This window comes from Arvicola amphibius, chromosome 7, assembly GCF_903992535.2.
Source record: "Arvicola amphibius chromosome 7, mArvAmp1.2, whole genome shotgun sequence".
Lineage (NCBI taxonomy): Eukaryota > Metazoa > Chordata > Mammalia > Rodentia > Cricetidae > Arvicola > Arvicola amphibius.
The window spans coordinates 93,915,891-93,930,164 of NC_052053.1; the positions used below are offsets into that span (position 1 = coordinate 93,915,891).

General features: G+C 42.0%; 2 protein-coding genes across 2 annotated transcripts in view; one reads left to right on the forward strand and one right to left on the reverse strand.

Moving 5' to 3' along the window:
• Positions 1-395: 395 nt before the first annotated feature.
• Fcf1 (FCF1 rRNA-processing protein) lies at positions 396-12,420 on the reverse strand. The gene is made up of 8 exons (XM_038336066.1): positions 12,332-12,420; positions 12,004-12,071; positions 9,856-9,927; positions 8,669-8,817; positions 5,257-5,329; positions 4,029-4,116; positions 1,414-1,508; positions 396-599 (listed from the first exon to the last, which is right to left on the reverse strand). The coding sequence occupies exons 1-8, from the start codon at positions 12,332-12,334 to the stop codon at positions 551-553; spliced, it is 597 nt and encodes a 198-aa protein (XP_038191994.1). The 5' UTR covers positions 12,335-12,420; the 3' UTR covers positions 396-550.
• The window catches only part of Arel1 (apoptosis resistant E3 ubiquitin protein ligase 1), a 54,559-nt gene continuing 52,700 nt past the window's right edge, over positions 12,416-14,274 (forward strand). The window contains exon 1 of the mRNA XM_038336064.1: positions 12,416-12,599. The gene's annotated coding sequence lies outside the window, so the exon portion shown is untranslated. The remainder of the gene's footprint in view (positions 12,600-14,274) is intronic.

Here is a 14,274-nt window from a genome sequence, read left to right on the forward strand (position 1 = left end):
TCTCAGTGAGTTCGAAGCCAGTCTGGACTACAAATCCAGGACAGACAGAGCTGCTACACAGAGAAACCCTCTCCTGAATGCCCCCCACACTCCCCCAAAAAAGGAAAAAAAAAAAGCTGCCATGGGCATGGTATCTCTTCACAGCAACAGAACATTGACTAAGACACTAAGTAAATCAAATTATATGAACACCCCCTGGAGCATCTCACTCATAAAAAGATGCAGTTGGGCTGGAGAGAAGCCTCAGTGGTTAAGAGTTAAGAGCACTGGCTGGCCTTCCAGAGGACAGTTCAGTTCTCAGACATCTTGTAACTTCAGTTCTATATCTGCAGGGGATCTGAGGCCTCTGGCCCCAAAAGGTACCCGCACTAACATGTACACACCACACACAAACATACTTATACACATTTTAATAATATAATTTCTAAAGATGCAGCTATTTTTGAAATTGAGACAAAATATGATTAAAAAAACAACAAAAAGTGTGTTTAATTAACTGACAACAGAGAGAGCTGGTAAAGAAACGCAGGTGAATTTGGCCAAGTAAGAATTAGAACCGAGGAGCTCCATAATCGTCTGGCATCCGTTCAATGTTGTATCTGGTCAGGAAGGAAAACAGACACTGGTAAAAAAAAAAGAGGTATGGTACAGAATTCATCTGAGTCATCCCCACCCTTTACTCTCAAACCTTATCGGTGGTAACTATCTTAGAGGGACCCCACAATGAATGGCTTATACCAAAATGCTGACTATATTACCTTCGTTCTTCAAAGTCACAGCATTGGCAAGGGGCAACTAGGACTTGGGTCCCAGTTAGCCTAAATCAGCCCATATTTTTACTGTGCTCTCCTCAAATGGAAAAGCTGGTCACAGTAGTATTTATAGTGCAGACATGGGAACATCCAAGAAGAATAAAGAACTGTTTTGTTTATTAAAATAAACATTTAGTTTTCAAGATGAGGTATTAATAAAATATTCTCTCTCTCTTAGATGGCCTCAAATGCATTGAGTAGCAAGAATGATCTTAAATTTCTGGTGACTATTTCTGCAGTGTTGGGACTATAGGTATTCTACCATGGCCAGTTTTATTCCATGCTGAAGATCAAGCACCCCACAAAAATCTTACAAAAAGGATATTTCTACCTAAAAAGGATGAGCTTGACTTAAAATGTTTTATAGAAAGTAATACATGCACTTCTAATAATCTTATTTTACCAATTTGATGTTTGTTTCATTCCTAAATCCTATCTTTATCTTCTGCCCTTATTCTTGCTATTTTGTCTCATTTCTTCAACTTTAGATGTAAACAGGATAGTGTCACTTCTTACAAATCCTGTAACTTTATAACCTGCTCTCACTTCCACTGATGGCCAACTATGTGCCTCCAGTCACTTTCTAATAGCAACCTCTCACCTATGGTTAGAAATATACATGATAGGAACTCCAGGGATCTTGCGGATTCTTCGTTTGAGGTCCCGATCAACTGTAGCCACAATGTAACACTTGTGCTGAAAGAGAAGTCCACTGATGTTTACAAAGGACTCACAGAGTATCTGCACACACAACAACTGAATAGTCCCTCATTTCCACAGTAACTAGCAGAGGGAAGGATGCTAAGACCTAGAAGATAGTTACATAATAACATATGTAAGCTACCTGGCCTCAATGTGGTCTTACAATCTTGAGAGGAAGAAAGCAAGATGTGTTTAAGCTGCAAACTGTTTCCTGTCTCACACACAGGAAGGACTGCCACAGTTAAGGCAGACAATTTCTTAGTTTTGGGAAAACACCCTGACTGACTCCATGTAAATGTCTTATATTGGAGGGCACAGATCTTCCTTCCTTGTGACTCAGAGATGTGCTGAAGTTCTTTAGTGGTGTAAGTAGGCAGGTCCTGGGCCAGGAGAATGACCTCTAAGATTCAAAACCCCAGTCTGGCTTAACATTAACTATCAGCTGGAAACTATTTTGTTATAGTTTACTTCATATAAAAATCTCCATTAAGCCTGGTGGTAGAGGGGCACACCTTTAATCCCAGAACTTGGGGGGCAGAGGCAGGCAGATCTCTGTGAGTTTGGGACCAGCCTGGTCTATAAGAGCTAGTTCCAGGACAGGCTCCAAAGCTACAGAGAAACCCTGTCTCGAAAAACAAAACGCTGTGCAGTCAATGGAGGAAGGAAAGAAATCTCTGCTGGGTGGTGGTGGCGCATGCCTTTAATCCCAGCACTTGGGAGGCAGAGTCAGGTGGATCTCTGTGAGTTCAAGGCCAGTCTGGTCTACAAGAGCTAGTTTCCAGGACAGGCTCCAAAGCTACAGAGAAACCCTGTCTTGAGGGAAAAAAAAAAGTCTCCATTGAGTTTTATAAAACTTTATCATTGAGGTGGAGGTTGTGCTGTGGCCCCATCTATGGATCAAGTTGTTAAAGGGCAGAGTGGTCATTAAATGAAGATGGTCATCTTTAGCAAGGGTCAGGTTCTTCCTCTCTTCATTCTATCCTCTGCAAGTGTCAGGATCTCCCGCTCCCTTCCTGTCTTTCTCAGTGCTGGGGATCAAATCCAGGACCTGATGCAGACTAGGCAGCACTCTAAGACTGAGTGACACCTCCAGCCTGAGAAAGGTTCTTAAGGGTACAACCAATAGCAGATGTTCTGTATTGTTTGATGAGCAGTTCAGAATGGAAGAATTCAAAAGTAATTAATTCAGCTTATGTGAGAGATAGCACCCTGGGAGATTCTCAGACTTAATTAAGAAGACATTTCTGACTTAGGTATGGTGGGGAGGAACATCATTCCTTCATGGGGTGGAAATGGAACCTTATTTAAGATTCACAGGGTAGTAGAATGTGATATATTAATATAGCTACATGAATTCACTTAAAACACGTTATAGGGAATTTGTGGAATAAAGATCCAATCATTGTCCCAAATCACATACTAAGTTAATGTAGTTGTTTTTAGACAGGATTGCACTCTGTAGTCCTGGGTGGCCTAAAACTCACTACATAGATCAAGTTGGCCTTGAACCTTGAACAGAGATCCATTTGCCTCTGCTTCCAATCGGTAAGATGCTGAGATTTGAAATCAGACTTCCCTCTCAAGCACATGCTCCTCCCATTATGGTTACAGCAGTTTTTTTAGATCAACTTTTTCAAGTAAGTGGTATTGTATCTACGCTGATTATGAACAACTGCTAAATATATAAAGATATATATACGCACATATATTTCATAAATATATATTTTCATATATGTATACATGAAAAACCCACCCTAAGTACCTTACTGAAGCTTAATATTCAGAAGGTAGGTTATTACAATAATCTGTGCCCCCCTTTTTGGGGGGACTCTCATTGGCTAGCTGGAACTGGCTGTGTAGACCAGGATAAATTTAAACTTAGAGCTACCTGTCTTTGCCTCTTTACTCACCCGCTAGTGTCTTTTTTCCTTCCAAAAATATATTTATTTGTGTGTGTATGCGTGTGTTTAGTGTATGTGTATGCAACATGTGTGTGCAGGTGTGTGCAGATGCCAGAGGAAGGCATCAGAACTGGAATTAGAGAAGGTTGTGAGCCACCCGATTTGAGTGTTGGCACCTGAACCTGGGTCCTCAGCAAGAGCAGCAGGTACTCTTGATCACTGAAACACCAGCTTGCCACATTTTTTTTCCTAACTTTGGCTGTCCTGAAACTTGCTTTGTAAATCAGGCTGGCCCCAAACTCAGAGATCCACCCGCCTCTGCCTCCCAGGTGCTGGGATTAAAGGTGTGCACCACCACTGCCCAGGTTTTTTTTTTTTTTAAAGATTTTATTTATTTATTATGTATACAACATTCTGCCTCCATGTATGCCTGCAAGCCAGAAGAGGGCACCAGATCTCAGTACAGATGGTTGTGAGCCACCATGTGGTTGCTGGGAATTGAACTCAGGTCCTCTAGAACAGTCAATGCTCTTAACCACTGAGCCATCTCTCCAGCCCCGCTGCCCAGGTTTTTTTAAGCACAAAGTAAACATCTAAAAAGGGATGCTGATACCTGAGTGACTCTCTGTACTAAGCAGTCATCAGCATAGGTTCCTTTGTGTGTGCACGGAAGTCGGTCAAAGCGTGGATCCTTGGCGATTCTACAGGATGATAAAAGTGAATTAAGAAAACGTTCTCCATCCAACCAGTTACCAAAGGTAACAAATCTCTGGGGGCATTATGAGGTACCCTCTCGCCTCTGAAGCTTATGACTTCATCTTATGAGGAAGGAATTACAATCAGGAGCTGAAAGCAATCGAGCTCGTTCACTAAACAAACTCTCGGGTGTTCGTATTTCTGTTTTACAAAGAGGAAAAGAGGTTCAGACATTAATTTGCTCATACCTACAGAGTTAAGAAATTATAGGATTGAAAATCAAATTCATTTCAGGAAGTTGTCTGACACAAATATAATGCAAGACAGGCACAAAAGGATGATCACTATGGCACTGCCCACCAACAATATGAAGGCTAGATACATTTTTCTATGCCCGTCTGATTACAAAAGAGAGAGAGAATTGAAGGTATGAATATAGGAGAACCTTTGCTAACCTGCTGAATAACACAGGCTAGTTAGTGAACTGTATGTGTGGGTATGTGGGTGTAAGATCCAGTAAAAAAAGAAAAGAGATGAGTTTTCCTGGAACTTTCTAGATTTGCATTTACACAGGAAGTGACCTGTGAAAAAAAATTCACTATTCCTTTTCAGCTGTTATTCTTGTATGAGAACAAGCAGTGTGACGGGAGGAAGAGTTACAGACAGTTTTTTTTTTTTTTTTTTTTTTTTTTTTTTTTTTTTCGAGACAGGGTTTCTCTGTGGCTTTGGAGCCTGTCCTGGAACTAGCTCTTGTAGACCAGGCTGGTCTCGAACTCACAGAGATCCGCCTGCCTCTGCCTCCCGAGTGCTGGGATTAAAGGCATGCGCCACCACCGCCCGGCTACAGGCAGTTTTGAGTGTCCAATATGGGTATCAGGAACTGGGCTGAGGTCCTCTGGAAAAGCAGCAATGTTCTTAACTACTCTGCCATCTCTCCAGCCTATTTTTTTTATTATTATTATTCCTCTCTCTCTGTCTCTCTCTGTCTCTCTCTCTCTCTCTCTCTGTCTCTCTCTCTCTCTCTCTCTCTCTCTCTCTCTTGTTTAAACTAACTGCCAGGAAATTTTGACTAGCAAAGAGACAAGGTGTTCTGAAGTATCTTCAGTATACCAAGGTACAGTAGATCTAGACTACGTCCTTCCTACCTTAGTGCCACTCGGTACTTCTGGCCCAATTTCTCAATTTCAGCCATCACACAATCAGTTATACAGGGGATACCTGCAAGGAACAAACACAGCATAAAAATTAGTAATAGAATTATAAAGATATCCGCTGAAATATATTTATTTCAGTCTGTAAAAATCCTGCAGACTTCTGCAAGGACAACAGACTAAGTCTACTGAAACAATCAGTAAGAACTAGAAGAGTTAGGTATGCCGACAAAGGCTTGTGATCCTAGCTGCTCCAGATGCTGATACAGGAGGATTAAAAGTCCTAGGCCTGCATGGACTAGAAGGAGCTCAAGGCCATCCTGGGCAATTTGGTGAGACCCTGTCTCAAAACACAAGGTAAAAGTGGGCTGGCTAATAGCTCAGCGATACAGTGCTGGCCTAACATTCAGGATGACCTAGGCTCAATCCTCAAAACACAGGGCTGGGGTGGCAGATGGGAGCGATGTACATCTATAATCTGAGCATTTCAGAGGTAGAGGCAGAAGAGTCAGTAGCCCAAGGTCATCCTGAGCTATACAATGAACTCTAAGCCAGCACAGACTACATGAGATCCTGTCTTAAAACAACAAATTCCTCCCCATATATTTATATATGAATAAATATAAAAAACTTATATATATTTATTCATATATAAATAAAATTATATACTAAACAATACTATGTAGCTTAAAAGGATGACACCCATCTACATATACAAACAAAGTAAAGTTTATTTATTATTTAATGCAAAAACCAAGAACAGGAAACTAAAATGTGACCTCTACACACAGTATGCACTATCAGACATCAAACAGTATGTGCTATGTGATCCTTGACAGCATCATGCTGAATGAAAGAGAGTCACATCAGAGTATGAAATGCCCAGAACAGGCAAATCTACAGAAACAGAACTAGATTAATGTCACTCAGGGGTAGGGAAAATGAGAAGCACTGCCCATTGTGGGGCATAATAACTGACGATACTGGAGGTTCTTGGAGTATACTTCCCTACTCCATTGCAGGCCCCATACTCTCAGGGTTTATTACTGTGAAATTAGTGTTCAAGCACATATGGCCTTCTGGTTCCATAACCATCTAATTTCATTGACCTAGCATTCTCTTCATTTAAATTTACTTTTAGGTTTCCCCCCCCTTGTCTTTCAAAAGCATTACTATATATTTAAATTTTTAAATTATCTGAGTGGTGGTGCACACTTTTAAGCCCAGCACGCGGGAGGCAGAGGCAGGTGGATTTCTGTGAGTTCGAGGCCAGCCTGGTCTACAAGAGCTAGTACCATGTGGGTCCTGGGCACTGAACCTAGGTACTCTGCAAGAGTAACAAGTGCCCTTACCTGCTGAGCCATTTCTCCAGCACAACCTGCCACTCCCAGCAGTTTTATTTTAAAAAAACAAAACAAAAAACCAGTTTTGTTGAACAGTCCATCTCATATTAGACTTAAAATGTCTACCATTCACATTGAAAATAGGTATGCTGTTGCCTGGGCTTGCCTATTTACTTATTTATTTACTTATACATGCAGAGAGGATTTAGTATGATTCTTTGGAGGCCTAGGACTTTCTGCAGTGTGGTGGGATAGAGCTGGAGAGCAAACCCAGGGATCATATGCACACCATGCAAGCGTTACACTCAGCTGGACTTCCAGTCCCCTTTCTTTCGGCTGAGGTTTCTTTGGTTTTGCGTTTTAGTATGTGCAGTACTGGGTATTAGACTCGGGGCATCACACGTGCTGGGCAAACACCCTACTGAGCTATATTTCTGGTCTGGATTTTATAAAATGTAAATAAGAACTAGCTTAAAGTCACCAGTCATGATGTGGGATGTTCTTCTGTATATGTGTTGCTTTTATTGGGTCAATGGCTTAGCAGAGTAAAACCAGGCAGAAAATCTGAACATAGATAGAGAGTAGGCAGTCAGGGAATCGCCATGCAGCTGCTGAAGGAGGACACCACAGGAAAGGTGAGCCACAGCCTTGTGGCGATACAGATGAATAGAAATGGGTTAATCTAAGATGTTAGAGCTAGGTAGGAATAGGCCTAAGCTGTTGGCCAAGCAGTGCTGTAATTAATGTAGTTTTTGTGTGAGTATTTGGGTTAGATGACCAGGAAATGAACGAGCAATCAATCTCCGTTTACAAATAAGCAACACACATACAGGACACCCCCCATCACAGTCACATTAACCACTAAGCAGGACGTCCTTTGAAGTCAGTCAGTGACTCTCTGCTCTAGGTGTGAGAGTCTCTGTACGGTCTTTCGGTAGAGGGATGTTTTGTGTACGCTGACTTCCACTGTGCTGTGTCTTTCCTCAGCAGCTGTCTTAGTTTGAGCTTCTGGATAACTTTGCACTGTTCCATATTAGCACTGCTGCTTCACCTGCTCCACAGATGGAGGCGGTGTCTCTCCTTGAGCCTATAACCAAACTCTCCAACCACAGTAATGTATGCCTGTAGTGTCCTTTTGAAAAGGAGGTGCAAAGTACCAATATGAACGTCATTTGTCCTTTTAGCAAAAAAACAAAACAAAACAAAACAAAACAAAAACCCTATGAATCGAAACCTATCAATTATAAAATGTAACAGATCTTGTTTTTGTTGTTTTTCAAGACGGGTTTCTCTGTGTAGTCCTGGCTGTCTGGTTTGAGACCAGATAGGCCTCAAACTCAGAGATCCGCCGGAGATCTGCTGGCCTCTGCCTCTCAAGTGCTGGGATTAAAGGCGTGTGCCACCACCAGGCTTCTTCTTCTTGTTGTTTGGCAGTGCTGGGGACTTGGATTCTCAATGCTAGGAAGGCTCCACTGAACCACTGAGCTACCTACCTAAACCAAAAATGTAATATACCTAACTATTAGGAGCTGTACTCTTGGATATGGTTTGTTTTCTTTTTCCTACTCAGGATTACAAGTACAAAGGGATACCCAAATAGGGGACTCTGTAACTGGCTGTACACTGAGGTAAAACTACCTCAGACCTTTGGTATCGCAAATGAATGCTAACTGACCAAATGTGAGAACTGCCCATTATCTGACTTCTGGCCCCGTGACCACAAATGGGAAAGTATTTTATTGAGCTTCCCTATCGTGGAGTGGAATGGAGAACTCATCCTGCTTCACATAAATGTATATACCAAAAATAAATTTTTATTTGCTCAAAATTCATGTCACTAATAATAACAGTCAAAGCCTCATTTTCTAATTGTGACAACTGAACTATTCCTAGTCAAGTATGCATTAGATCTCAATTTATTGAAAACTGACAGTGCTGGGTTTATTGAAAATTAAATCCTGGTAGTTCATTCACCGAGATCCTCACTTCCTTTCTTTCATGTAATTGGATTACTGTGGTTATTCTGTCCAGATGTGACTGGAACATAAAAGCACGATACTCACACTTGGCGTACAGACAGTCCATCATGGACTGCACTAAGTCTAGTTTGGCTTTGATGGAAAAGTTGATGAAGTTGGTATCAACAAGGATGTGGTACGGTGGACCCAGCTGTGTATTATACTGGAAGAATAAGCAGGAAGGATGTTGGGGGCTGGAAGGAAATAGAAAATAAGATCACAAGCTCATGTCTCTATCAATAATTTTGATGTTAATGAAACGAAAAATGAAGTTATCTGCTTGAGAAAGTTCACTCAGGCAATTGTCCCTCCCCTTGTGCATTGCAAGTCAGAGTTTAAAAGATGTCAGGAAAGGGCCTGATAAGTGGCTCGGCAGTTAAAAGTACGTCCCAGTGCTCTTGTGGGGACCCGAATTCAGCTTCTACAACTGACACTGGGTCTTCATAACTGCCTATAATTCCAGCTTCAGGAGATCCTACGCCGCTAAGCGCCACAGACACCCAAACTCATGAGCACAGGCCCATATACAGACACACACATGCCCGTACACAAACACACACCACACACAGCTATAAGAAAAAAAAAGGGAATCTTTAAAATTACCCCAAACCTAGTTTCTCCTTGATCAGGACGGCTACGGGGCACAAAGAGGCAGACAGTAGTTATCAGGAGAGAATCAACGCTACTGCAAGTTTGTCATTCTCAAAACCTAAATACTTGTATGGAATGTAAACGATCGTTTAGCATTTGGATCACATATTATAGCAGAGCCTGTTGCTCACCTAAAAATCCATGATCTTCAACCATTGCTGTGTGAACCAGTATCTATATCACAATATAGCCTCTGTGAACCCAGAGCAAAATACAAAAAATGTGATAAGATTTTTCATAAAGTCAAATATACTAATATTAAAGGAATGACTTTCATCTAGAATATATAACTTTACCAATATAATCTCTCTTTTGTGAATTTTTTTGGTGAGGCAATTACTTTTTTTTTTTTTTGAAAGGAAAAACATTTTGTCCCCAGTGCCATAGGGGAAAATTTAGTGCCCCATGGGATTCAGAGACCCCCAAAGCACTGACCTCAGTATAGCCTATCAATACCAGTTTCATTTGTGTGTGTGCAGAACCTGCTGACTGGAAATCACTCCGCTCACAGGAAGCCTGGATTCTAACGAAGCCATGGTTAGGATCTCTTTAATGAGAACTTGACGTCCGTTCATACTCACACTTCTCTTTCCTTCAGCGCACTGGGATCTTTCTTCTCTTTCTTTTTAGGCTTTAATCTATCCTTTTCTTTACTGTAAAAAAAGGAAATTCGGAGAAGAGGAAAAATGATATGGTGAGAATTTCATCTGGAAGTCCCAGCTTGCTGGGGACGTCACTCAGCAGCAGAGCACTGGGTGTATGTATGAAGCTCTGGGCTCAATCCCTATCACCCCAAGTTCCAGTCCAACATCTTTCCTTTCTCTTTTATTCCTTCAAGGCATCAAAGCAATACAGTTTTGTGCCTGTGATGCTAATATCAACATACACTTTGACAGCAAGTAACTGTAGGAGGAAGGGGCTTGAAAATATAAAAATTAATCAATAAGGTCAAAAAACTCAAAAAAATGTTAATGAGTAAATTCTAACTATACATTAACTTTTTCCTTAATATTTCTCTTATCAGTGATTAAAATTTAATTCCAAGAGAGTAATGGAGGTTTATTATAATCAAAAGACATTGTAAGAAACTTACTATGTATAATTAGTATATGCTAATAAAAATCCACTTGTAAGAGGCTGTGAAGAGGTTGACGCGAATTTCTGAATACTTCTGAATATCCCATGAAAGACTCTAAATGCATTTCTGAGGCCTCTCAGCTCAAAAGACATTTCCTGAAGCCTCTTAGCATTTGGAAACGGGACAGTCGCCCCCCTCCCCCCCCCACATGCTGGACTGCTCATCCTCCTGTGTGCTTGTGAATAATCTTCAAACATAACTCCATTCTGGGAATTGAGGCAAAGACAACCCACAGATGTTGACTCAGTTCCTGATGTATTGATTTAGTCACTAGAACAAGGTCAGGATGGCCCACAGATGCTTCCTTTATCTCACCCGACCACGCAGCTATCCTGCCCTGGAATAGACCAATCACTGCTAGTAACCCTTTGAATAAGCCAATTCAATAAGTTGGAAAACAACCTTCAGGTTCCTCCCTTGTGTCTGTGGCTTTTCGCTTTAAAAGATGGACTGTACAGCTATTGGATGTCCTTCATATCCCGAACCTGAAGGGCCCTGTCATGACAGAATAAAAATCCTCTTGCTTTTGCATCAATTGTGCTTGTGTGAGTGGTGTCTGGAACAACTCCTCCCTGATGTTTGGAATTCTAGTCCAACACCCAAGCTGGACCTGACAGCCTTCCCAGCACCAGGGAGGTAGACAGATTTCTATAAGTTTGAGGCCTGGTCTGTATTGTAAATTCCAGGCCAGCCAGGGCTACATAGTGACACCCTGTCTCAAAAAGCAACAACAACAACAACAAAACAAAACCCTCAGATAACCAGTATGGGGCAAAATTTTTCCCACATTCCTTATAAAGGCCTGAGACATAACACAGATATAAAACTCTTAACCACAAAGAAATTATCAGCAGGACATCATTCCTTAAAAATATACAATAAAAGTTCACATCAGAAGTTGAGAATAATAGTTCTTAAGGCTTTAACGACCATTCTCTTGTTCTAAGACTCTTAAAACACAACAAGGCCAGTTTTTATTTAAAAACTGTTCACCCTGTCTTTACTGATGTAGGGAAACTGATTGGGTCTTCTTTATCATGGGAAATTATCACTCTAGTTTCTTCTAACATTTTGAAATTATTTCTTACTTTCCTTTCTTAAAAATTTTTATTTATTTATTTATTTTGGTTTTTAGAGACAGGGTTTCTCTGTAGCTTTGTTGCCTGTTCTGGAACTCGTTCTGTAGACCAGGCTGGCCAAGAACTCAGAGATCCGCCTGCCTCTACCTTCCGAGTGCTGGGATTAAAGACATGCACTACCACCGCTGGCTGGGATTAAAGGCGTACGCCAGCACCGCCCGCCTAACATTTTGAATTTTTGTAATTTATAAAATGGATGTATCTTGGAGTTTTCCCTTCTCCCTTTGAAACTTGGGTGTCAGAAATTGGAAACTGAAGACAAGCATGGTGGGACCTCAACGGCTTTTACACAGTGACACCATCCTCTCCACCCTCTAGAATGAGTGACTATAATTCCATGCAATATAGATCTACGACATAATAAGCAAAACAAAATAAGTTTTACTACTTATCCCATCGTGATTTCTGTATCTCTGATCAGTTTAAGAAATCAGTTGATTCTGGCCACTCACAGTCTCTCATCTCTGAGACTAAGCATTCGCTTCATGGTCGCATATCTTCTTGTTTTCTTTTGCTTCCCCTTGAAACGGAAATTTTCGAGTTAAAAGAGCTGGAAACAGTGCATCCTTTAAAGTTTCCTTCTGTTTTTCTTGCCGCTTCTCCTTACGCAAACACAAGCTAGACCCTTCCCCACTCTGTAAAACATAGGTTCCTTCGAGCTAAGACCACAATGGAAAAAACAAAACACAAGGGAAGCTCCGAGGCTACATCTGGCCACGCGCCGAGCTCCCATATACCCGCAAAGCCCTCCGACTAAGTTCCTTCTCCCATTCTCCTCACCATGTTCACGCCACACTCCTGTTTCTTCCGGAATCACTTACTGCGCAACACTTTAACGTCATCCATATACTGCTTCCGGCAAAGGTCAACCCGGAGGCGGAAGTCACTTTGGGAAACGGAAAACCTCCGAACCGGCTTTTAACGCCGGTTGAGATCGAGACTGGGGAAGTTTTGGGGGGCGGGTGGAGAGCAGGTTCTGTGCTGGATGCGGCCACTGCTTCCCCGGACCCTAAAGCTAGGACTTGGCCACGCTGCAGCCCCAGTTCGGGTAACGTTTTCTTTCACGCCCTAGCCGACCCGCAGGCACCAGAGTTCCAGAAGGAGAGCGAGAGAGGGGGACGAGGACAGCGGGGTCAGAATCCTGGGCTGCCCAGTAGTTTGCAAATACATTCTGTTTATCTTCCGGCGCACCAGGGCTCTGTAATTCAGCCCGGAGGCTCTGGTTATTGTTTGGTTTTCCTCGTCGGCACAGTACTTCGTGAGGCTGGGTGGACGATTCTTCGGGAAGAGAGGGATGTAACAGCGCTTAAGGTCCCCTCCCTCCCATCGTGTGTGTGTGTGTGTGTGTGTGTGTGTGTGTGTGTACACGTACAAGCACGAGCGTGCTGGTGCATTCTAAACAGAAGCCAGAAGAAAGCTTGTTGTCTTTATCTTTCTCTCCACTTTTTATTTTGTTTTGTTTTAAGAGTATCTCACCGAATCTGAAACACCCCCTCCTTCCCCCTGCTTTTCGTTAGATTGTCTGGCCAGAAAGCCCCAGAGATAACAACCGTCTCTGCCTCCCAGCCCTGGAATGACAGACACTCGCCACACTACCCTGGCTTGTTTTCTGTCCAGGTCCTGGGTATCCAGACTGAGGTCTTGCTTGGTCTGCAAGCACTTATTCATTGAGCCAACTTCCCCAGTCGCAGCGACCTTCTGTCGATGGTCACAGGAAGAGAGGTGCATAGTCTTGTTCGTGTGGCTACTAGTTACCACGCCTCGAATATGATGAGGGAACCATAGATATTTGTTATGAAACCTGGTGTGCCGTCCTTAACGGGAGAGGGAGGATTTGTGGGAACAGGAAAGGTAACTTCTGGGGTGTCCGTTTTTGTTTTCTAGTTTTTGCTTTTAGAACCTGCTATGTTCCCTGGTTATTCTTAACCATTTGGAGAGATTTCTTTTACTCCTCGAAATTCTGTGGAAAGCCAGGGACAGTTTTTCTGAAAATGGCTGTGTGTATGCATGTACACACACTTTGTCATGCTGCTTATGAGACTTCTAGACTATGTAAACATCATTTCCTTGACCTCCATAGTATCCCCCCCATATCTTTTTTTTTTTTTTCTTTTTTTTTTTTCTGATGTTGAAGCTGTGGTCTAGATGCTCAGAGGTTTGGTTTTAAAAGCTTGTGTTTTTCTTAGTGCGTGACGATGACCTAGTGTTACTGGGTTAAAAAGATATTCACGGTATAACAGTGCATTGGTTATTGAATTGTGGAGTTTGATTGACTGCAGTTTAAACCCTTTTATGCTGCTTGCTTGCAGTGTATTACTTTGGGCCATCACTTGGTACTTCTGTTTCTTCATCCATAAAGCTAAGATAATCATCATAGTACATAGTATGGGGATGCCACCAGGACGTGTGTTTTCATACTCATTAAGTCCCTAGAAAGCTTACCATTACATAACTCTTTTAGCTGGGCAGTGGCTCAGGCCTTTAATCCCAGCACTCCAGAGGCAGAGGCAGACGGATCTCTGTGAGTTTGAGGCCAGCCTGGTCTATAAAGTGAGTTCCAGGACAGCCAGGACTGTTACACAGAGAAATCCTGTCTCGAAAAACAAAACAATGCAAAAAAGAAACTCTTTTTAAGTGTTCTCAGTCATTTCATGTCATGGTTTTCCAACTTGAAATGTTACGCCACTTACATGTTAATATATTTGTACTATTTTGAAACTTGA

Coding starts and splice junctions, on each gene's coding strand:
- Fcf1 (XM_038336066.1), bottom strand. Junction 5,330..8,668: donor GGACTGTCTGTACGCCAAGT/GTGAGTATCGTG, acceptor TGTTCCTTGCAG/GTATCCCCTGTATAACTGAT. Junction 1,509..4,028: donor TAGTACAGAGAGTCACTCAG/GTATCAGCATCC, acceptor CTTCTCTTTCAG/CACAAGTGTTACATTGTGGC.